Source organism: the organism of the source record quoted next, unplaced genomic scaffold (assembly GCF_019419815.1).
Source record: "Pyrus x bretschneideri cultivar Hongxiangsu unplaced genomic scaffold, Pyrus_bretschneideri_v1 Contig6, whole genome shotgun sequence".
NCBI classification, from domain to species: domain Eukaryota; kingdom Viridiplantae; phylum Streptophyta; class Magnoliopsida; order Rosales; family Rosaceae; genus Pyrus; species Pyrus x bretschneideri.
This window is the reverse complement of record NW_025999798.1, coordinates 3,119,141-3,142,274: the sequence shown is the minus strand read 5'-3', so window position 1 is coordinate 3,142,274 and position 23,134 is coordinate 3,119,141. Positions and strand designations below refer to the sequence as shown.

The following is a 23,134-nucleotide window of genomic DNA, read 5'->3' as shown; positions in this document are numbered from 1 at the left end:
GCTCGAGTCAATGGTTCACTGCTCCAAAAACCAAATCCAAACCACAAATAACTTATTGTAATGGAAGGTACCAGAGTCTAAGGGTTGTTGATTTCCCAGATTGTTTTATTTATCATCACAAGCTAGCGCAACTCGTGTTTTTTTGACAGACAATACATTAGATTATAAGTTCAAAAGTTGATCCATCCATCCGGAGTTTCCTTTTTTTCCTCGTATATTTATTATAGAAAAACTAATGAAAATGGTTTGAAAACTTTGATTTTTAATTAAAAAAAAGATAAAAATTTTTTGTAAGTGAATAGTACTAGGAATGACTTTTTAAAGTAAAAATATTATTTTAGTTAAAAGTGAACAGTATCATGAGGGTTCCGTTAAAACTCCCTTTATTTATATATACACCAATATATAATTAGTATGCAAATTTTAAATTTAGATTAAATTCAATTTATGTGTTGCTAATTAAATTACATCTTACTTTTTCATGGCACATAATTCAGATAAGTGAAAATTATTATTGATCATAAACAAATCATTTATCAACTCAAACTTATGATCAACCAGAACACGTTAGAATTTTAATTACAACAGGTCAAGATGGTATCCTTGTTGAAATTCCACCATGTCCCAGCTAATCATATTGCCATAACTAGAACAAGAAAGCAACTCGGTACAATGCTTGGCCATCCATTCTATCTCTTCTTCTTCTGCATTAGAATCCTCAGCTGCAACAATATCCATATTTGGGTTTTGATCATTACTCTTCGTGACGGAATTTGAGTCCGAGTCCGGCGCCTCGAGCAGTTTGTGTTGGTGTACTAGTTTGTCTCCTGCCAGTTCTTGAGCAGCAGAAGAGCTGTGAGTAGTTGTTTTGGACGTCGAAACAACAGCAACATTTCTAGGTGTCTGCTGCTTTTTTATGGCGTTAAGCTTTTTGTACAAATGAGTGTTCCAGTAGTTCTTTACTTGGTTGTCAGTTCTTCCTGGTACACGCCCCGCAATCAGAGACCACCTTGGCGCAAATTAAACAGGATAATCAGTGATTAATTAACAACTTTAATAAGAATAAAACGAGTTGTGTTATGCGTTTTATTCATCACGGAGTTAACTTATATTTACCCATATATATTTCAATTATTGGTCTTACCAATACTCCAAAACAGAAGGGGATCTCGCTTCACTGTTTATGGAGTGAGATAAAGTAGTGCTCTCCTATTTGACTGTTTCGTGACCAAGTAGCGAGCATATATATAATGAATGTTTAGCGTTTAGTGATTTTACCTTATTTTCTGGCTCAACATTATAGCAAGGCTATTATGCATGGTCACGAACACGTCAAACACAAGAGCATTAGCTATCAATAGTCGAGCGCGATCCCCTTCAGAAGGGGTTTCGTGTGTGTGTGTCGTGTATTATGTTTCTATATATTGCCTGAGTATGTGAATTGCAATATATATATATATATAGGTGTGTGTGTGTGTGTGTGTGTTCCAACTATTATATGGAAAGAGGAAAAAGAAGATGAAATGAAGGAAGGATATAGAGATAACCTGTTTCCAAGGAGATTGTGAAGTCTGATAATGAGGTCTTCTTCTTCCTCAGAAAAATCCCCGCGCTTCACATTTGGGCTGAGATGGTTGAGCCACCTCAACCTGCAGCTCTTCCCACTCCTCCTTAAGCCTACGTATATAACTAAATCAGTACTATAATTTTTAGGAATAAAAAAGAATTTAAGTGCATATATTGCATAATTATACACTAGTACTATACATTTGTGCAGCATATATATATATATATATATATATGTGTGTGTGTGTGTGTGTGTGTGTGTGTGTATGTAAGTATATATATATATATATATATATATATATATATATATGTATGTATGTATGTATGTAGATAGATAGATAGATTGATATGTAGATATATCACTGATAGCTCTTACCGGTGACCTTGGGAATGCGGTTCCAGCGGCCTCTTCCATGTACCCTTATGTAGTCCAGGAGAATCTCATCCTCCTCCTTTGTCCATAACCCCTTCTTGTACTTATATTCTCCTTCCATTTTTACCGGCAACACACAGAGATTAGGAGACAAATGAAAGGGCTCCGAGGGCTTAGATTTTAGAGGAAAGTTATAGCTTGTGTTTTAGATGTTCAAGTGTATATATATACAATAATTATGTAGTACTGAACTTGTTAATTTCCGGGTTTGCAGTAGTACTGCAGGGGAAGTCTTTTGTATTTTTGTAAATAATTTGGATTGTCGGCTAGGCAACCGGAGAGCATTGATTTCCATGGATTCAATTTAATTATAATATTATATTAGCTAACTACCTTGACAGTGAGTGGTCGACTTATGCATCTTGGTACCGTTTGGTACATGAGATGGGACGGAACGCACTCGTCTTACGTTTGGTGCGCTAATTTGTCTGGGATGTGTTGTCCCATGGAACAAATTTTAGTTAATTTTTTTTTGCCACCCTCCCCTTGGAACGACTTGTTCTAGCCCATAGAACACAAAATTATAACTTTTTGGACAACAATACTCCTCATCTTTTTCATTAATTTCACTATATACCCTCTCTCCCGTAGCCTCCCTCTCTCTTGTAGCCTCCTCCTCCTCCACCACAAACCCAACAACCTAGGCTAACACAATCCCACCTTCCTCCTGTCGCCTCCTTCCTCCCTACTAGTAACGAAAACCTCAAGACCACCCACTCGCAGGATGTGGCTAACGTCGTCGCTTGAGGGATGGGACGGGGATGATTAGGTGGAAGATGTGAGGGATGATGTTGAATTCATCAGCAGTGGCTTAGGTAAGGTTGAACTCGTCGGAGTGGATGGGTACGATTGTCATTTAATCCTTCATTTCGTTTCGTCTCGTTTTGTCCCATTTCGTCCCGCCTGCGTACCAAATGGTACCCTTGTGTCCAAGGACCAAGCTAACCACTTGGGTGGCCTAGCTGCTAGAAAATGCAGCATCTACGAACGCAAGTATGTTCTTTCTCGATCGTTGACCTTTTACAAATTTTCAAATGATGTTTCATGTTTGTTTGGATTAAACACCTAAACATGTGTCATGGAGAACAGTAATCCTTTTCGTTCAAATTTCATTTTCAATTTTTTGTGTCTATATAATTTAGTGTATCACAAAATTAATATTTTACGCGCGCCTAAATATGACTCGAAAGTAAAAGAAGAAATTACAAATTAAGAATTCTTTAGTTCTCTCGATCACATGATGTGCGCTTTACGAGTTGGAAAAGCTATTGGTACATATATTAGTTAAACGTAGAATATAATAGCCATAAAATGTTTTCGTAAATTAAAGCAATGTTATATATGAACAATTGTTGTTTGATCGTCTAAAAGAACGCATGTGCACAAATGAACTTCCAAGCAAATGTAAACTTGCTTGCCCAGTTAGACTGCAGCTTCACTAAACTGACTGGTGTTGAGAAGCATCATCACGACAGCTCCATATGTGATGCAAGTGGCCATAGATATAGAGGTACTGAGGATATGAAATCACTGCCTGACCATCAGTACTAAATAGCAATAATGTTCAAGTCCCTACATGTCATTTTCAACTGCTGCATGCATGTCCTTGTTTTTCAACGGGGAGAGACCATGTAAGCATCGTTGATCATGCACAATACTTCATATGGAATGCATTGATACAGTAAATGGTTGAATTTTAATGGGGTGGTGCTATCTACACTTATTTTTACTTCTCACACATTCTTTTGAATTTTCAACCGTCAAATCAAATGCATGTACCCGGAAGACAGAGAGTACACTACATGTCATTATACAAGTGGTAGAAAGTTTTATTTTTCAATTATCCCTCCACTCGTATAATTATTTATGATGTACCATCCACCTTCCGAACACAATGAAAATCTGTCCTATTGCATAGCTTGGTTTTCCTAATTTCGTAACCTATTACCGTTGCATGTTTCCATGACTTGAGGGTCATTAAATTCCTCCTCCAACTATTTGCACAATCTTATCAAGTAACAATAATTTGTACTAACCTGTAGGGCAATCTAACAGGTTCACGTGCTACCGCACAGCAGTTGGTTTCCCTCACCTCTGATTGCAGTATTACTCTCTGCTCGATCTGTTTCTTCCACAAACAGTCAAAACACGTCGGCTAAAAACCCAAGAAATCGTAAATTTATGCAGCATGCGTTGGTCAGGGTAAATTCCTGACTATTTACTTTAGGAAAGCTTTTGTTACAGGATCACATTTGGAAAAAGATAGTGTTATTCACACACTCGTTTGTATCTCTTACACATTTTTATTAATTTTTTATCATTAAATTTCTTCATTTTATTTTATTTGATGGCCGAAAATTAAAAGAGTAGTTTTATTGGCTCCTCACAATATTATGAATACACACCGCTTTCTTTTATTTGGTTTGGACTTCCTGTGTTACGCTTTATTTAAATTAGATAAAAAGCAAACAAACAAAATCAGCACCACCTTCTTCACCATACTACTCCTCGATAGTCACCCACCATGGCGACACCTCTATTAACAAAATGATCTCAAGTATACCAAAACATATGCCGACTTACAATTAAACTCATAGAAAGTCAATTCCTAGTTGACTATGGAAGGATTGCTTCTCTGCACGTAACATTTTTCCAAATTTTTCCCGCCCATCATGTGGGTATCCCTAATTAGGATGATTTCGGCATTAAAATTTTCAATTTTATGGTATTCCATGTCTTGCAGAATATTAGCATAACTGAGAATTCTAGAGAGAGAACGGTGGGAAGGAGGTGGCTATCATTGGTCGACGACACTGATGAAGAAGGTGGCGGCGGGTGAGCGGTTGAGATAGGATGTTGGAAGGTTTTCATTTGTTAACTATTGTAAAAAGGTGGGGGGTGTCTTCAACAAATAAAAGGGCTAAAATTGGAATTTTAGAAAATAATTTTGAACTTGAGGTGTATTCATAAGATCGTGGAGTGTTAATAGAAGCATCCAAATTAAAAAGAGTGTGAAAAATAAAAATGAATATGCCAACAGTACTATCCTAACCACGTACTAATACAAGGTGTGACTTGCTCGAAAATGTGGTACAAATGGTTGTACAATTGACATTTAATTTACTGAGAGGAGGCCAAATACCAATTTAGTTTTGGACGATACTATCAAACATATCAATGTTATTCATGCAGCGGGGAACGTACATTACGATCAAGGTGGTCCCAAGCTTATTCAGGATCTGAGAAATATACATGTGGAGGTCTTCTAACGACTCTTCCAATATTTGGTATGAGTTCATTTTGTGCTTACTAAGTGTTTGATGTAATACCTAGCTAGGCATAGCTCAACACCACTCGTCAGGTTGCGTCGAAATTACTCGACAAGTCCTCTTGACAACACTTATTTGATTGCTTCAGCATATGTCAATATCTATTCACATGAGTGCAACACGGTTCGGCTAACAACAACAAGCCCACCAAGTGTTCGACAAAATACCTCCGTAAATAAATTAAATTTTTTTGCGCACTTTTTTCTCTTTTTATATTAAAAAAACTTGAACTTGAACATTAAAATCCTCCGATATTCGAATTGTAGATCCGTCATTGTTTACATGTGTAGTATGATTAATCTAGTCTATGGATTGGTATCCAGTATCAAAGAATATTTCTCCCTTTTGTTGCTTTTATGTGTTTAGTTGGTTTTTATTATCTGTTAACCTAATTTCTACAATCCACGCTAGCACAACATTGAGAGTTGAAAGAGAGGAAGCCAGAGTCCGCATAGCTTAATTATTGGTGACATTCCGGACAAATAATACAACACTTTATAATTCAAAATTTTCACATAAATTATATGATTAATTTGAAATACGTCATTTTAACAGATCTCATTTCATATTAGTTTTCTCGGATTATGTACGGCGATCGATATGTATTGGATACTGATCGTTGTGAAGTCATGATCAAGCAGTTAAATAATATACCTAAACGATGTACACGTACGAATAGTAAATGTTGTCCATCAAACAATTAGCTGGAATATCAGTAGAGACGACTGATTGACAGTGTATGTTGCTGTACAACATTTATGTTCTTCTGCCCAGGGATTAAATGATGAAACATCGCTGTAAAACTGCCACTGTTATATTAGAAAAACGAGTAAAAGAGAGAGCATTATCAGAAAGCAAACTCTCTAGCTGCTGTGGAATAATCAATCAGTGCTTCAGAGGCTTCAGAGTTACCCACATATATCTATATCTATATATATATATATATATATATATATATATATATATATATATATATATATATATTACACACCTATTTTTTATTTTTACACATTTCTCTTAAGTTTTGACATTGAATTAACAAGAACGTATGAGAAGTAAAAATAGGTAAGTGAATAGCACTTTCTATAAATATATATATATAACAGCAGCTAGCTATACTGCAATATATATGGGAGGCGAATTCGTGGTACTACTTTTTTTACATAATTTTTGACACAAATTTTCATGGGACTCACATGTATTTATATATATAGCAGTAGTTAGCTATACTGCACAATATATATGATCTCATATTTCCAAAGATCCGAATCGTCTATCTTTTAGAACATCATTCATAGATCATTCTTACAAAAAATTAAACCAATTCAAAATCATTATGACATTTGTCTGTAGTGAAAAAAATAGACAAATACAGTTTTAGAAAAAAAAAATCTTAAACCAATCTAATGGTCATATGATTTCAAATTTGGGTTGTTTTGATAGACATGATATTTGAGGATATACCTAAAAGATATACGATTTGGATCATTGAAAAACATTACAGAGTAAGTCCTACAAAAACTTATGTAAAAAATTATATAAAAAAAGTGGTGCACACCCTTTATTTATATGTACTGGGTCCACTCTAACTGGGTAGATTTGTATTATAAATATTGCAGTATAGATCTGTATATTTGACTTGTGGACATCATCATCGATCTGCATATTTTGGTTTTTGAATCGCTATGAATTCTCGTGGTAAATGCTTTTAAGGATAAAATACAAATCATTGTACTCGTTCTGGTCCTAACTGTTACCCATTTTTATCACAGTTAATTCACTCGTGGTTAAAACAATTTACAGTAACAATTTGGTATTAATTCTCTTGTTGCAAAAAGAATTCACCATGTTTGTTAAAAAAACCATATGGTCCATTTCAATATAACTGGTATTTAAAAAACAATCACAAAATAAAAGGTTTGTTTGATAAATATTTAAATGAAGAATTATAGAGGGGAAAGAGGGTGCCGCGGCAAGAGGGAATTGGTGAATTCTGAAGTATATTTTATCTCACCCTGTTATATAGTAAGAAAAGGAGAATCCTTGTATTTCAAGTAAATTTTAATTAGGACACTATCTAGAAGATACTATAGAATTCCAAAAGAATTTACACAATCATTCCTAACTAAAGTAAGACTGCAACAAATTTCTTTTTAATTGTGAGTTATATTCAACTTGTTGTCGGTTTAAGTTGTAAGTGAAAAGTCTAAGTTATATTGAACTTAATACAACGATTTAGTGTTATTTCTCTTCATTTGTAAGTGAAAGGTTTTAGGTTCGATTTTCGCAAAAAACGAAATTGAACCACATTATTATGGTAAATCCATTGTAAAGTTTAGCAGCCCACTCCTGCACCCCCTCAGCGTAGATACTACAATTTGTTAAAAAAAAATTCGAGTTTTCTCTTCTAATCCTGTGATGACATCACATTACCAGAGTTACTTATTCGAATGGGGCTTTGGCAGACACTTTTCGTTCCAAATTTGGTGATTGAGAAAAGCAAACCTGTTGACGGCCCAAAGATTTAAATATTTGGGTTATACTCCAAATAAACCCATCAACTACTTTCATCACTCAGCAAAGGCTACGTTCTGGAGGTTAACCACGTCGTTTTCCAGTCAAAATCTTGTTCTCCAAGGCAGCTAGTCCGACGTACTGCTCGTTATATGGGAATTTGGGGTTCAGTTTGTAACGTTGTAGGAAATCCAACCATGGGGAATTGTAAGAAATTGAATTACGAGGAACGTTAGGTACCAAAGACAAAGCAAGTCTTTTTGGCACCTTGCTTCACATCCAGCAGGTAACCATGTAGATATTACGATGCTAGTATCATTTGGTTCTAAACAGTGCAGTGGTTTAAATTTATTGTATGTTGCATTTTAGGATCGTGTCCTGAAGTGCAATTGGACTTGGATTCAACGCCAACACAGAAAATGCGAGACTTGTACATGGAGTTCTTATGCTGAAAACAGTTGTTGTATGGCATCATTCATCTCTTAATCTGAATTATGTTACATTGACACTACATGTTTTATTGAAAGAATCCTCTTTGTTAGATTTTTCATGTTTGTGTAAACTCTAATAAAGTTCTGTAGTTTGTGGTTTAATCAAATATTTGATATACCTTGATTGGATGAAAATAACTGAGTACTTTAGTCAGCTATTGCATAAGAGGCTAAAAGAGAACCTCTCAGTACTTGAGGGCTACTAATTAATCCCAGATTTGAACTGCTACTAATTATTGTACCTCCTTTCATTCATTTTGATTTGCATCTTATTAAGGGACTAAAGAAAACCTCTCAATTGGCAGGTGGCTTGACATGTTCATTACAAGGTTAGATGAACCATTGTCCTGGCCTCTAAGAATCTATGTATGGTAAATGTCCGATGCTTAATCAAACTCACTATATGCTGGATGCTAATATGATGTTAAGTTTTCATTTTTTTTATTGCACTGCTATGTTGTTATTGCAGCTCTGCCCCATTCTCTACTATGGTTCTATAGCGTCCAAGGTTTAAGGTCGCAATTGATGCTCTTCAGTAAGCCACCTCTTGCCTGATGACAAATGCTCACATTTCTGATATTGCTAATATTAAACGAGAAATATATAATTGCACTCGTAATATAATCTTTTTAAATGTTTGAGTTTGCGTATGTGGAACTTTTGAAGGTAATTTGATCTAAAGCTGGGAATGCTCATTTTCTTGTGTTGTGTGGAAATAATGACTCTAATTTTAGGAGTTAGACTCTGAGAAGCTTCCAATATATTTTTTACGATCTCTATCATTATTTCAATCTAGTGGAATGATATTTAGCACATTTGAGAGCTTCTAATCATTATTTCAATCTAACTGTTTACGAAAACTATGACTACCTCAACAAATTCATGGCTAGTTGATGCAGGAAGTTCAAGTTTGAGTTACATGAGAGCTTGGGTCGCCTGAGGAGCCATTAGCCAATCCTGTTGCAGAGATGGACGAGAGACCATGACAATGGGAGCTTCTGTGTGAACAGTTTCAGTTCACCACTTTTTTATATTTTTTATTTGGTTCATGTGTAACATTCCTTCAATTGTTTTATGATTTCACTAACGATGCTTTTGTATAGTACTCTGGATGTACATTCAACATATCAATCAGTAAAATATTATTTCTTAACAATTGTCTATTATATTTTGATATGCATATATAAGAGCTAAGCATCAAAGCATTTTTTTAAAATAAATTAAGGGAAATTTTATTTAAACCCATCTAACCTCTTTCCACACCCAACTTAAATTTTAAATATTAATTGTCTATTTTACCCTATAGCATAATTACTATTAAGTACAAAATGAAATTAATAATAAAAATCAAATTTATAGACCCACATACTATAACTAAACCCTAGCATCACTCTTTGTTTATCCTACGTTCATTCCGACTAAAATCTTAATAGCTTTGATAGAGAAAAACAAGCTTTTCTATTGATGGATGGTGATTCTGAAGTTTTTAATCCTCCAACTAATGTATGACTCGATTTATGGATATTTTGTTTGTTTGCTTCTTCTTTGGATTAAATTTCATACTTTTTATATTATATTGTATTTGTTTCTCTATGTCGTCTGTATGTGCCTCAAAACACCAGTGCAAGGACTTTTGATTAGTACTGCAAAGACATAAAACTTGATTCTTGGTGCAAATAAAGATTGCTCAACCTTAACCACGAACTGGCGGGTGGCATGTCTTGCACCTTTTTTATTCGAAATAGCTCCAATTTGTTTATTTGTTTATTAACATAGCAGCAAAACACCCAGCCCTATGTCACTTCAACATTTCTTAAAAAGTACATGAAAATGCTCGATTTAAAAAGGACTGAACTGGAACTTGCATAACATTCTCTTGGCAAATTCAAGTCTATGGAAGGATCTCTTGGATCCCAAGTCCATGGATGGGTTGTGGTAGCAGAAAAGAAGAAGAAAAAAAAAAAAAAAAAAAAAAAAAAAAAAAAAAAGCAGCCATGGAAATGCTAGTCCTATACGGTAGATGCAATTATAGGGGGCAAAGGACGCCTCTTTGAAAAAAAAACATTCAATTAGGGATGTTATTTTATAAAGAGATTGGGTGTAAAGTTAATTTTACATTTTGAATTGGATTTGAGAGGGTAGTTTAGGTAATAAATTTGGGTTTAAAGAGATATTAATTCTTTAATAAAAACAATATAGATGAAAAGAGTAAGTTAGGTGTAGAAAGATGTTGGATGGGTTCAAATAAAATTTCCCATAAATTAAATGTCTTCTTGACAAAACCAATTTGTCGGCAAAGTTGTGCCGACAAAAATATCCATGACGACAAACACATTTTGTAGGCTAAAAAGTATTATTCATTGGCTAAAAAGGATTGTACTGACAAAAATATTTGTCAGAAAAGATGGAAATGCCAACAAATAAGATGTTGACAGGAAAAGATGAATCTTAGCCGACGAAATACCAAAATTCATCGGCAAAACTCGGCGACACACTTTGCGCTACAAAATTGCCGACAAAATTTTTCCTTGGGAAAGACACTTTGCTGACAAATATTGACTTTTGCCGAAACAACAGCAACTTTTCTAGGTGTCTGCTGCTTTTTTATGGCGTTAAGCTTTTTGTACAAATGAGTGTTCCAGTAGTTCTTGACTTGGTTGTCAGTTCTTCCTGGTACACGCCCCGCAATCAGAGACCACCTTGGCGCAAATTAAACAGGATAATCAGTGATTAATTAACAACTTTAATAAGAATAAAACGAGTTGTGTTATGCGTGTATCCATCACGCAGTTAACTTATATTTACCCATATATATTTCAATTATTGGTCTTACCAATACTCCAAAACAGAAAGGGATCTCGCTTCACTGTTTATGGAGCGAGATAAAGTGGTGCTCTCCTATTTGACTGTTTCGTGACCAAGTAGCGAGCATATATATAATGAATGTTTAGCGTTTAGTGATTTTGCCTTATTTTCTGGCTCAACATTATAACAAGGCTATTATACATGGTCACGAACACGTCAAACACAAGAGCATTAGCTATCAATAGTCGAGCGCGATCCCCTTCAGAAGGGGTTTCGTGTGTGCGCGTCGTGCATTATGTTTCTATATATTGCCTGAGTATGTGAATTGCAATATATATATATATGTGTGTGTGTGTGTGTGTTCCAACTATTATATGGAAAGAGGAAAAAGAAGATGAAATGAAGGAAGGATATAGAGATAACCTGTTTCCAAGAAGATTGTGAAGTCTGATAATGAGGTCTTCTTCTTCCTCAGAAAAATCCCCGCGCTTCACATTTGGGCTGAGATGGTTGAGCCACCGCAACCTGCAGCTCTTCCCACTCCTCCCTAAGCCTACGTATATAACTAAATCAGTACTATAATTTTTAGGAATAAAAAAGAATTTAAGTGCATATATTGCATAATTATACACTAGTACTATACATTTGTGCAGCATATATATATGTGTGTGTGTGTGTGTTTGTGTGTGTGTGTAGATAATCACTGATAGCTCTTACCGGTGACCTTGGGAATGCGGTTCCAGCGGCCTCTTCCATGTACCCTTATGTAGTCCAGGAGACTCTCATCCTCCTCCTTTATCCATAACGCCTTCTTGTACTCATATTCTCCTTCCATTTTTTCCGGCAACACACAGATTAGGAGACAAATGAAAGGGCTCCGAGGGCTTAGATTTTAGAGGAAAGTTATAGCTTGTGCTTTAGATGTTCAAGTGTATACGTATACATATAATTATGTAGTACTGAACTTGTTAATTTCCGGGTTTGCAGTAGTACTGCAGGGGAAATCTTTTGTATTTTTGTAAATAATTTGGATTGTTGGCTAGGCAACCGGAGAGCGTTGATTTCCATGGATACAATTTAATTATAATATTATATTAGCTAGCTACCTTGACAGTGAGTGGTCGACTCATGCATCTTGGTATTGTTTGGTACATGGGATGAGACGGAACGCACTCGTCTAACGTTTGGTGCGCTAATTTACTTGGGACGTGCTGTCCCGTAGAACAAATTTTAGTTAATTTTGTCTTGCCACCCTCCCCCTAGAACGACTTGTTCCAGCTCATGGAACACAAAATTATAACTTTTTGGACAATAATACCCCTCCTATTTTTCATTAATTTCACTATCTACCCTCTTTCCCGTAGCTCCCTCTCTTCTACCCTCCTCCTCCACCACAAACCTAGCAACCCAGGCTACCCCAATCCTAGTAAACCCATTCGAACCCAACCCCACCGCCTCCCTCCTCCCTGCTAGTCCCACAATGAGACCGTGGCCCTTCGTTGAGAAAACCTCAAGACCACCCACTCGCAGGATGTGGCCGATGTCGTTGCTTGAGGGATGAGACGGCGAGGATTAGGCAGAAGATGTGAAGGATGACATTGAACTCGTCGACAGTGGCTCAGGTAAGGTCGAACTCGTCGGAGTGGATGGGTACGATTGTCATTTAATCCTTCGTTCCATTCCGGCATGAGCGTACACCAAACGTAGCATGGAACCTCCGTTCCGTTCTATCCTGTTCCATCTCGTTTTGTCCCGTTTCATCCCGCCTGCATACCAAGCGGTACCCTTGTGTCCAAGGACCAAGCTAACCACTTGGGTGGCCTAGCTGTTAGAAAATGTAGCATCTACGAACGCAAGCATGTTCTTTCTCGATTGTTGATCTTTTACAAATTTTCAAATGATGTTTCATGTTTGTTTGGATTAAACACCTAAACATGTGTCATGGAGAACAGCAATCCCCTTCGTTCAAATTTCGTATTCAGTTTTTTGTGTCTATATAATTTAGTGTATCATAAAATTAATACTTTACGTGCGCCTAAATGTGACTCGAAAGTAAAAAGGAAAATTACAAATTAAGAATTCTTTAGTTCTCTCGATCACATGATGTGCGCCCTACGAGTTGGAAAAGCTATTGGTACATATATTAGTTAAACGTAGAATATAATCGCATAAAATGTTTTCGTAAATTAAAGCAATGTTGTATATGAACAATTGTTGTTTGATCGTCTAAAAGAACGCACGTGCACAAATGAACTTCCAAGAAAATGTAAACTTGCTTGCCCAATTATACTGCAGCTTCACTAAACTGACTAGTGTTGAGAAGCATCATCACGACAGCTCCATTGTATCTCTTACATATTTTTGTTAATTTTTTGTCATTCAATTTTTTCATTTTATTCCATCTGATGACTAAAAATTGAAAAGAATACGTAAGAAGTAAAAATGAGTGTGTCAATAATACTATCCTAACCACGTACTAATACAATGTGTGACTTGCTTGAAAATGTGGGACAAATAGTTGTACAATTGACATTTAATTTACTGAGAAGAGGCCAAATACCAATTTAGTTTTGGACGATACTATCAAACATATCAATGTTATTTACATGCAGTGGCGGACATACATTAGGACCAAGGTGGTCCCAAGACTATCTGTAGTTTGAGAAATATACATGTGGAGGTCTTCTAACGACTCTTCGAATATTTGGTATGAGTTCATTTTGTGCTCACTAAGTGTTTGATGTAATACCTAGTTAGGCATAGCTCAGCACCACTCAACAGGTTGTGTCGAAAGCACTCGATAAATCCTCTCAACAACACTTATTAGATTGATTTAGCATATGTCAATATCTATTCACATGAGTGCAACACGGTTCGGCTAACAACAACAACCACACCAAGTATTTGACAAATACCTCAGTGAATAAATTAAATTTTTTTACTCACTTTTTTCTCTATTTATACTAAAAAATTTGGACTTTAACATTAAAATTCTCCAATATTCAAATTCTAAATCCGTTATGGTTTACATGTGTAGTATGATTATTCCAGTCTATGGATTGGTATCCAGTATCAAATAATATTTCTCCCTTTTGTTGCTTTTATGTGTTTAGTTGGTTTTTATTATTTGTTAACCTAATTTCTACAATCCACGCTAGCACAACCTTGAGAGTTGAAAGAGATGGAGGAAGCCACAGTCCTCCTCATAGCTTAATTATCAGTGACATTCCAAACAAATAATACAATGTTTTATAATTCAAAAAATTTACATAAATTATATGATTAGTTTGAAATATCGTTTTTTTAACAGATCTCGTTTCATATTAGTTTTCTTACATTATATACGGGGATCGATATGTATTGGATACCGATCGTTGTGAAGTCTTGATCAAGCAATTAAATAATATACCTAAACGATTTACAAGTACGAATAGTAAATGTTGTTCATCAAACAATTAGCTGGAATATCAGTAGACGACTGATATTTACAGTGTATGTTGCTGTGCAACATTTACGTTCTTCTGCCCAGGGATTAAATGATGAAACATCGCTGTAAAACTGCCACTGTTATATTAGAAAAACGAGTAATTAAAAAGAACAACAGAAAGCATTATCAGAAGGCAAACTCACGAGCTGCTGTGGAATAATCAATCACTGCTTCAGAGGCTTCAGAGCTACCCACAGATATATATATTTAGCGTAGTGCCATTGCACATCCATTTTTTATTTTCACACATTTCCCTTAATTTTTGACATGGAATGAATTGAAGAAGATTAATGGTGTAACATTCCACATCGCCCAGGAAAGTGGATCTTGTAAATCTTATATGTGTATTCTCATCTCTACCTAGCACGAGGCCTTTTGGGAGCTCACTGGCTTCGGGTTCCATTGAAACTTCGAAGTTAAGCGAGTTCGAGCGAGAGCAATCCCAGGATGGGTGACCCACTAGGAAGTTTTGGTGTGAATTCCCAGAAACAAAACCGTGAGGGCGTGGTCAGGGCCCAAAGCAGACAATATCGTGCTACAGTAGTGAAGCAGGCCCGGGATGTGGTGGACCCTAGGCCAGGATGTGACAATTTGGTATCAGAGCCAATCATTTGCCGGAAGTGTGCCGACGAGGTCGTCGGGCCCCTAAGGGGGGTGGATTGTAACATCTCACATCGTCCAGGGGAGTGGATCCTGTAAGCCTTATATATATATTCTCATCTCTACCTAGTACGGGATGGGTGATCCATTGGGAAGTTCTTGTGTGAGTTCCTAGAAACAAAACCGTGAGGGCGTGGTCAGGGCCCAAAGTGGATAATATAGTGCTACGGTAGAGTCAAGCCTGAGATGTGACAAATGGCATCTCAGGATGAGTGACCCATTAGGAAGTTCTCGTGTGAGTTCCTTGAAACAAAACCGTGAGGGCGTGGTCGGGTCCCAAAGCAGACAATATTGTGCTACGATGGAGTTGAGCCCGGGATGTGACAATTTGGTATCAGAGCCAATCATTGGGCGAAAGTGTGCTGACGAGGACGTCAGACCCCTAAGGGGGATGGATGGTAACATCCCACATCGCCCAGAAAAGTGGATCTTGTAAGCCTTATATGTATATTCCCATCTCTACCTAACACTAGGCATTTTGGGAGCTCACTAGCTTCGGGTTCCATTGGAACTTCGAAGTTAAGTGAGTTCGCAAGAGCAATCCCAGGATGGGTGAGCCATTGGGAAGTTCTCGTGTGAGTTCCCAAAAACAAAACCATGAGGACATGGTCGGGGCCCAAAGCGAACAATATCGTGCTACGGTGGAGTCGAGCCCGGAATGTGACAAATGGTGAGAAGTCTAAGTTATATTGAACTTAGTACTATGATCTAGTGGTATTCCTCTTCACTTGTAAATGAAATGTTTTAGGTTCGATTTTCACAAAAGGCGAAATTGAATCACATTATTATGACAATTCCATTGTAAAACTTAGCCCACTCCTGCACTATCTCAGTGTAGATACTGTTGTTTATTAAAAACTATTTCGAGTTTTCTCTTCTAATCTTGTGATGAGATCACATTACCACAGTTACTTATTTGAATTGGGCTTTGGTAGACACTTTTCATTCCAAATTTGGTGATTGAGAAAAGCAAACCTGTTGACGGCCCAAAGGTTTAAATATTTGGGTTATACTCCAAATAAGCCCATCAACTATTTTCATCACTCAACAAAGGCTACGTTCTGGAGGTTAACCACGTTGTTTTCGAGTCAAAATCTTGTTCTCCAGGGCAGCTAGTCCGACGTACTGCTCGTTATATGTGCATTTGGGGTTCAGTTTGTAACGCTGTAAGAAATCCAACCATGGGGAATTGTAAGAAATTGAACTACGAGGAACGTTAGGTACCAAAGACAAAGTAAAAACAAGGAGATGTCGTTCGTTTCAACAAAGCTTGTGGCATTCTTCCGGCGATCCTAGAGTTTTCCTACCATTAGCATTGGAGTGACACATTCCGTGCCTTTCAAGAACGCTAGTCTGCAACGAAGAGGTCCCATATTGGCAAACTCCATGCGAGTCTTTTGTGACTACGTATCAGAGCAACAAAAACAGGTGAAGGCCTTTCAAAGCCTCTGAAGCAAATAGCAACATCAAAGACAAAAGTCAAGTCTTCTTGCTGTCGTGCTCCACGCCCTAGTACTAAACAAACTCTTTGCCCCAACTTTCCAAGAAGTCACAGTGGAGTCAACGATGGTGGTGATGTTGAGTGACATTTTTGCCCCTCAACATATGTAACAGATTTTCCTTGTATTGTCAAGGTTATCTAAAATCTCTTAAGTTTCGACAAATTGTGTTAGTTTTCTAATCGCTTCGAGCGAGGAGAGGGTAGGCTTCTTTGAAGTTATATTTTCCGCACTGACAAAGAGCATCTACTTATTGGCCAATATGATACATGTCACAATTTGACGCAAATCATATTACAAAGAGATAAGGCAACATCATATATTCATCTCTATGTACACAGCAAAAGATCGCTCAACTGTTTTCTGTTTTCCTTCTCATTCAATTGGATGTATGACTACCTTTCCAGTGGCCCGATTTGTTTCAAGGTAAGAGAAAGCCTCCACAAGCTTGGAGAAGGGGAAGGGCCCTTTGGGGTCTATCACTGGCTTCACCTTCCCACTCTCCAAGTACGGGTTTAGTTTCTTCAGAACTGCTCCGTTGGAAGTAACTACGAATCTGAAACCCGGAGGTGTTACTGCACCTGTTAAGGCCACTACACTGCCCCCTTCTTTCACCACCTTCACTGCTTTGTCACATTGACCTGCCATTATAAGAAAGGGGAGAAGAAGTCGCTTTTGGATAGGTTCAAAACGAGCAATCAAACTCAAAAACAATAGCTAAGGTGGATGATTGGTCAGTGTACTTAAAACAACAGCAAGAACTACAAGGACTAATCGTAATAGTGGCTATCATTTTTCACTTGAAAGAACAGAAAATTGTAATTCTAGGTAGAACACTCATCCACTGCAATTAAAAACACCTTGTTGTTATGGAAACTCTTACCAATAGCATCATAGACGACATCAAATTTTTCCGGCAATTCTTCCAAGTTCTCCTTAGTGTAGTCGATCGCTGAATCAGCACCCAAGCTCTTCAATAACTCCAGCTTTCCAGTGCTTGAAGTGGCTGCTATTCGTGAAGCTCCAAATACATGTTTTGCTAGCTGTTTCGAGTTTGAACCAACAATTGTGACTCAAAAGGGAAAAACAAAAGCATGAAACATATGATTTTGTCAAGCAATGCTTTCAGTTTGCAATCATGGGCGGAAGAGAATGAATTGGTACCTGAATCACCAGGCTTCCAACTCCACCAGCACCATTCAGAACAAGCAAAGATTTACCGGCAGAAAACCCGGTCTTTTCAAGACCCTCATAAGCTGTCTCGATTGCAAGAGGAAGTGAAGCAGCCTGAGCAAAATCCAAATTCTTAGGCTTTGGTGCCAGTAACCTCTCTTCAACAGCAGTGTACTCTGCAAGAGAGCCAGATTGTTTAGGCCCTTCCAAAGCTTTCTCATGTATGTCTCCATACACTTCATCCCCCTCTTTAGAGTCCTTCACTTTACTGCCAACCTTCACCACCACGCCGGCAACATCATAGCCTGGAACAGTCTGCAGGGAAACAAAATAAACTAACCCTAGGGTTTGTTGTGCCATTCGATGAAGCTGACGCAAGCGGTATCATATAGGAAATCAAGAGAAAAGTACTTTTTTTTTTTTCAGTTAGGGGTGAATGATTTTTTATTTTGCGAGGATTGAAATTTATAAGTTTCGCAAATGAGTATTCCATCAACTACCTTCAAGTCGGACAAAATTTCTTCATTTCTTCCTTCGGCATACCTCGAGTATAGTAGAGTTATCGAAATTCAATTAACCCTAAACACAAACCAGCCTCATATACACAATTTTAACAAAAAATTTGTAGTCCCACATTCTCTACTATGATTCTTTGCGTAAAATGTTCACTTGTTTGTCAAACTTAATTATCCAAATTCAAATTTAGACACATTTTCTCAGCATTCAAACAGAGCCAAATGAAAGAAAACCCAAACCAAGAAACCGAAATTACCGGAAGAGGAGAATCAGTGTTCTTGAACTTGCCCTGCCTCCTCTTGAAGTCAACCGGGTTGAGAGCCGCAGCGACAACCTTAACCAGAACCTGGTCCTCCAGCAACTCAGGAACCGCAACTTTGGTGTCGAATTTCAAAACATCAACACCCCCGTATTCCCCATAAACCCACGCCTTCATCTCCGACGGCAGAACCGTGACCTTTGACGCCTCAGCCGAAGCAGGGGCAGACTGGGAACTAGCAGACACTCTCAGAGCGGGAAAACCAGCTGAAAGCTTGGATCTTTGGGTGGTCAAGCTTTTGGGTACTGCGATTCTGTTGTTATTTTCCCGGAAAGTGAAGGAAAATCTGGGAGAAATTTGGTTTGGGGATGTGAGTTTAGAAGCAGTGGCGGTGAGAGCGGCCGTGGTGGTTAACATGGTTGTTTCCGACCTCAACCTTGAACTGCTTATCTCTTTCTCCTCCGCTTCGTATGGCCACGTTTTTAAACTTGCTTTTATGTCCGTACCGGAGTGGGACAGAGTCAGGATAAAGTGTGGTCGGGAGCAGATTTTTAATATACAGTCGGCCAATAGCGTTGCTCCAAATCCGAAGCGCGAAAGTACGGAAGGCGCGACACGGGAACGCGACTTGTGGGAAAAAATTAAAACACGTGGACGGCAGGGATATCTAGTGATGGGATTGGAGATCGACGGTCAGGAACTCAGTACGGGTAAAGCATAACCCTTTTTTACTTCGGAGTTCGTAGAGAGCTGTGACGACCGCGGATTTCCATTTAGTCAGATTTTCGCTCTTTCTCTCTGTCGCATTCGTTGGTTGTCGGAGGTAATTTACACGATCCTTGTTTCTCTTACGTTATACTTCGATGAATCGTTTGTTTTTCGATTTTTTTTTTTTTGTATTTTTGTTGGAAAATTTATGATTTTGTTAGATTGTAGTGTGTTTCTGACCACCGTAGAGCGATTAATTTTCCGATCCGTCGTTTAACATAGATATTCTCTGATATGCTTTTTGAATCGGAAGATGTCCTTGGAAATTTGTGATTAAACTTGTCAGCTTACAATTTACAATTAGTTTCTGCTAGAACGTTTGATAGCATTCTGTAATATTTGTTTTGTTGTTGAAAAACTAGAAGCAAGTAGGATTTGATGAAGCTCATCTTCTCGGAAAAACAGATAATTAAAGTAAATTAGGGGTCTTTATTCTAATTTTTAGTTTCATGGTTGACTTTTCGAATTTCATATTGCGATAAAAATCGAAGCTTGATAATTCTTTTTCTATGTTACGGTTATGGCTTGCAATTCTACATGTAATGTACAACTGTGTTTCTTGAATGTGTTAGTTTTAGTGATTGAGCATTTCGTGGGTGTGGATTTTGGGTAGGTTGTGCTGCAATGGCTGAAGCGAAACAAGGATTGAGGAAACCAGTATTCACCAAGGTAGCCCAGCTCCGCCCAGGTACTTCTGGGCACACTCTGACGGTAAAGGTTGTTAATACTAAGATGGTGTTACAGAAGGGTCGTGCCGATGACCGTCAAGCACGCCAAACGCGAATTGCTGAATGCTTGGTTGGTGATGAAACCGGATTGATTATCTTCACAGCTAGAAACGATCAAGGTGTGTATTTCAAGTTTACTTTTTACTCTCACCGGTGGACACAAAATCTATGCTCAGCGGTTGCTGGATCAAAATCCAGTGACTCCTAATCAAAACCCGTAAAGTAGTTTTTTTTTTTTCTGAATAATATCAGAGGTTGGATTTGAATCTAATGGTTGGTAGGCATGGATTTTCGTGGTCATGGGCAAGTTAGAGATCATGACTTATATATGTGTGTGGGGTACGTATGTGTGTGAAAAAATGTGACTACTCCAATTTCCCCTCATGTCGAGGGTTTGCGGCCTTTTTTAATATTCTTGATGGTTGCTGTTCAATATTGTTATTTCGTTTATTCTTGGTTCTGGTTTCTAAACCTTGAGTCTAGTTCTTTATAGTTTAGCAGGTCTTAGACTTTCGGTTCACGGTAACTAGATTGGCCAGTGATTGCTTCCATCACTCTGCTATCAGTTTTCAGCTGATGTTTGATGATGAATAAGGAAGTTAAGTGGTGTTAAATAAATTCACATGCGGGTCAATGCCGGAGTCCCTTAATTAGTCAAACAAGATGATATCTTGTGAAAATAGTGCTTTTGATCATGGGTAACAATATTTTAAATGTGGGATGAGGATACCAGTGTTTGTAAGCTGGACTAACTGTAAATTGGATTCCAAACCACAGGCGTAGTTTTGGTTGAATTGTTCCGGAACAATTTGTCTTCTTAGTATTATACATGAGGTAGACGGATATGCTCGTGGATACTATTCTGTGAGCAATTATTTTGCTTAAATGTTGTAGTATAGTTTTTTGCTTCCGCTCTTAGCTTGTCAAGTCTTCATCTTCTGAGGCTTTCGGTATTGAATTGCAATTTACTAAATATGCTAGAATTATGTACATGATTTACTTTGATCCTTTGATATGCTTATTAGATGTTGTCCTTAATTTCTGAGTATGTTCAATAAGGCATGATGCTTACGACTTCTGCTTATTATAATGCCTGTCCATGCATATCTTGTTTCCTACTGGTGAGCAATGGTTTGGAATCATGGAATTCTAAACGCTCCACTGTGGATGATGGTTTGTTTTGTCAAATTATATTTCGAAATATGAATCATATATTCAATCTTTGTGTTGTCTTAATAATAAAGAATGATGTGAATGATCAACCTTTCTGTAATTTCTGATTTTGGATGAGCGTCTATTCAAAACCTATGCTCTGTGATTGGAATGTGCCAGTTTCATCTTCTTTTTTGGGTTCTAGGTCTAAAGTATTTCAAGAGTAAAACTTCATTTAAAGCCTTAACACAGCTCACTTCAAGAAAGCTCCTTTAATGGAGCCAGGGAGGTAAATCTAGACCTAAGATAAAGCAACAAATAACAGTGCATGAAGGTGGCTGCCGGGCCGCTGAAAGAGATGACATCTAGGAAACTGAGAAAAAATTTAAAAATTAGGAATACCAACACATATTTCTCAAAAATGTGATCCAGTGTGAACAGTTTTGAACCCTCTATAATTTTTTTGCTAGGCGTACTCGAGAATTGATGTGTTAATGTGTATATTGTATCACCACTCTTTTTGATTTTGCCTCGGCATTGTGTGTGGTATACATTATCCGTTATTAATTGATGTCATGATGGTGTTGTGTAGTGGACTTGATGCAAGAAGGTTCTACCATAACCCTGCGGAATGCCAAGATTGACATGTTTAAAGGATCAATGAGACTTGCTGTGGACAAGTGGGGCCGTGTCGAAGTTGCTGAACCTGCCAGTTTCACGGTTAAGGAAGATAACAACCTCTCCCTGGTTGAATATGAACTTGTCCAAGTTTTTGAACAGTAACTTGTTTGGATGGAGTTCGGTTCTCTACCTTGTCTTAACCGAAAAATAAAAACAACCCTAAGAAAAAAGTTCTGTGCTGATATGGAGCATCTAATCTCCAAAATGTTCTCGGAAGTTCACTTTTAGGAAGAAGAAATCTTGAAACTGGTTCTACCCGAGTCTTTTCTTACGTTTGCAGCTAATCGTGATGGAGCTTTGGTTGGATTGCCAATTAGATGGCGATGGCTGTAAGTTTTTGAACATGAGGGAACTGGCTTTCTCTGTTTTACTATCTATTTACATTTGGAAAAGTACATATGGGATTAATGTTATGGAATATGTCTAATACTTTTTGTAACTTTGTATGGTTTTGCTGCGTTATTTCTGCATTATTTCGTATGTTTTAATTCGTGTATATGGGATTAATGATATTGTTATTTGTGAAAGTTCTTTAAAACATGAGAAATGCTAAGGAGACTCAAAAGTGAAACTCTCCATGTACTCTGACACTTCACAATTTAACATAAATTCGCGTATCAATATTACAAAATATTTTAAAATATGAGGCGGCAGAAAGTTTATGGAGTCTTACTTTTTAGAGTCCTCTTTGCATGTCTCAACACGAGCTCTAAAAGCATTGGTTTACTCCTTATGATCTGTACAAGTTATAAAAACATGCTGGATTTCCAACAATGAATGAAACATGGCAGAAAATATGTTCCTTAAATGGTGGGGGATTTCGTTGTTTTGAACTGTAATTGCTTATCTCACCATGTAGAAATTTGACTTGCACTTGCAGGTTGTCAACTTCTGATGTTATTTTAAGTCACGATTTAATTTTTGAATTGAATCTGAGGAAAATCCCAGCCCACCTTTTGGCACATGTTAATTATTTTGATTCTCGATTTCTCGTGTTTACCAACTCATATTCCAGATTCCTGACTACCTAGTGTTTAATCATAGCATGTTACTTGAAACAGGACCAAACCTGA

At 37.4% G+C, this 23,134-nt stretch overlaps 4 protein-coding genes across 5 annotated transcripts; 1 reads left to right on the top strand and 3 right to left on the bottom strand.

Annotated features, from left to right (window-relative positions):
• Positions 1-492: 492 nt before the first annotated feature.
• On the bottom strand, positions 493-2,117 carry LOC103953530 (transcription factor WER-like). 2 transcript variants are annotated; one of them, XM_048571708.1, is made up of 4 exons: positions 1,943-2,117; positions 1,548-1,677; positions 1,279-1,308; positions 493-1,009 (listed from the first exon to the last, which is right to left on the bottom strand). In XM_048571708.1, exons 1-4 carry the CDS (start codon positions 2,058-2,060, stop codon positions 580-582), a joined length of 708 nt encoding a protein of 235 aa, XP_048427665.1. In that variant the 5' UTR covers positions 2,061-2,117; the 3' UTR covers positions 493-579. The 2 variants fall into 2 exon arrangements, with proteins under 2 accessions (XP_048427665.1, XP_009363558.1); XM_009365283.3 differs by lacking the exon at positions 1,279-1,308.
• An 8,511-nt stretch (positions 2,118-10,628) lies between these two features.
• Positions 10,629-12,170, bottom strand: LOC125471383 (transcription factor WER-like). The gene is made up of 3 exons (XM_048571709.1): positions 11,856-12,170; positions 11,562-11,691; positions 10,629-11,032 (listed from the first exon to the last, which is right to left on the bottom strand). Exons 1-3 carry the CDS (start codon positions 11,971-11,973, stop codon positions 10,804-10,806), a joined length of 477 nt encoding a protein of 158 aa, XP_048427666.1. The 5' UTR covers positions 11,974-12,170; the 3' UTR covers positions 10,629-10,803.
• A 4,837-nt stretch (positions 12,171-17,007) lies between these two features.
• LOC103953529 (2-methylene-furan-3-one reductase) lies at positions 17,008-19,212 on the bottom strand. The gene is made up of 4 exons (XM_009365282.3): positions 18,730-19,212; positions 17,949-18,272; positions 17,668-17,827; positions 17,008-17,425 (listed from the first exon to the last, which is right to left on the bottom strand). Exons 1-4 carry the CDS (start codon positions 19,147-19,149, stop codon positions 17,160-17,162), a joined length of 1,170 nt encoding a protein of 389 aa, XP_009363557.1. The 5' UTR covers positions 19,150-19,212; the 3' UTR covers positions 17,008-17,159.
• Positions 19,213-19,398: 186 nt separating this feature from the next.
• Positions 19,399-22,500, top strand: LOC125471479 (uncharacterized protein At4g28440-like). The gene is made up of 3 exons (XM_048571910.1): positions 19,399-19,555; positions 20,114-20,347; positions 21,973-22,500. Exons 2-3 carry the CDS (start codon positions 20,125-20,127, stop codon positions 22,161-22,163), a joined length of 414 nt encoding a protein of 137 aa, XP_048427867.1. The 5' UTR covers positions 19,399-19,555; positions 20,114-20,124; the 3' UTR covers positions 22,164-22,500.
• Positions 22,501-23,134: the final 634 nt, after the last annotated feature.

What these genes read in the sequence shown, in the direction of transcription:
- LOC103953530 (XM_048571708.1), bottom strand. Translation starts at nt 2,060, where the DNA reads ATGGAAGGAGAATATAAGTACAAGAAGGGGTTATGGACAAAGGAGGAG. An exon ending in CCGCATTCCCAAGGTCACCG is followed by an intron (nt 1,678 to 1,942) that starts GTAAGAGCTATC and finishes TTATATACGTAG; the next exon opens with GCTTAAGGAGGAGTGGGAAG. An exon ending in CACAATCTCCTTGGAAACAG is followed by an intron (nt 1,309 to 1,547) that starts GTTATCTCTATA and finishes CATGCATAATAG; the next exon opens with CCTTGCTATAATGTTGAGCC.
- LOC125471383 (XM_048571709.1), bottom strand. Translation starts at nt 11,973, where the DNA reads ATGGAAGGAGAATATGAGTACAAGAAGGCGTTATGGATAAAGGAGGAG. An exon ending in CCGCATTCCCAAGGTCACCG is followed by an intron (nt 11,692 to 11,855) that starts GTAAGAGCTATC and finishes TTATATACGTAG; the next exon opens with GCTTAGGGAGGAGTGGGAAG. An exon ending in CACAATCTTCTTGGAAACAG is followed by an intron (nt 11,033 to 11,561) that starts GTTATCTCTATA and finishes ATTTGCGCCAAG; the next exon opens with GTGGTCTCTGATTGCGGGGC.
- LOC103953529 (XM_009365282.3), bottom strand. Translation starts at nt 19,149, where the DNA reads ATGTTAACCACCACGGCCGCTCTCACCGCCACTGCTTCTAAACTCACA. An exon ending in TTGGAAGCCTGGTGATTCAG is followed by an intron (nt 17,828 to 17,948) that starts GTACCAATTCAT and finishes AACTCGAAACAG; the next exon opens with CTAGCAAAACATGTATTTGG. An exon ending in TGTCGTCTATGATGCTATTG is followed by an intron (nt 17,426 to 17,667) that starts GTAAGAGTTTCC and finishes TTATAATGGCAG; the next exon opens with GTCAATGTGACAAAGCAGTG.
- LOC125471479 (XM_048571910.1), top strand. Translation starts at nt 20,125, where the DNA reads ATGGCTGAAGCGAAACAAGGATTGAGGAAACCAGTATTCACCAAGGTA. An exon ending in CACAGCTAGAAACGATCAAG is followed by an intron (nt 20,348 to 21,972) that starts GTGTGTATTTCA and finishes GGTGTTGTGTAG; the next exon opens with TGGACTTGATGCAAGAAGGT.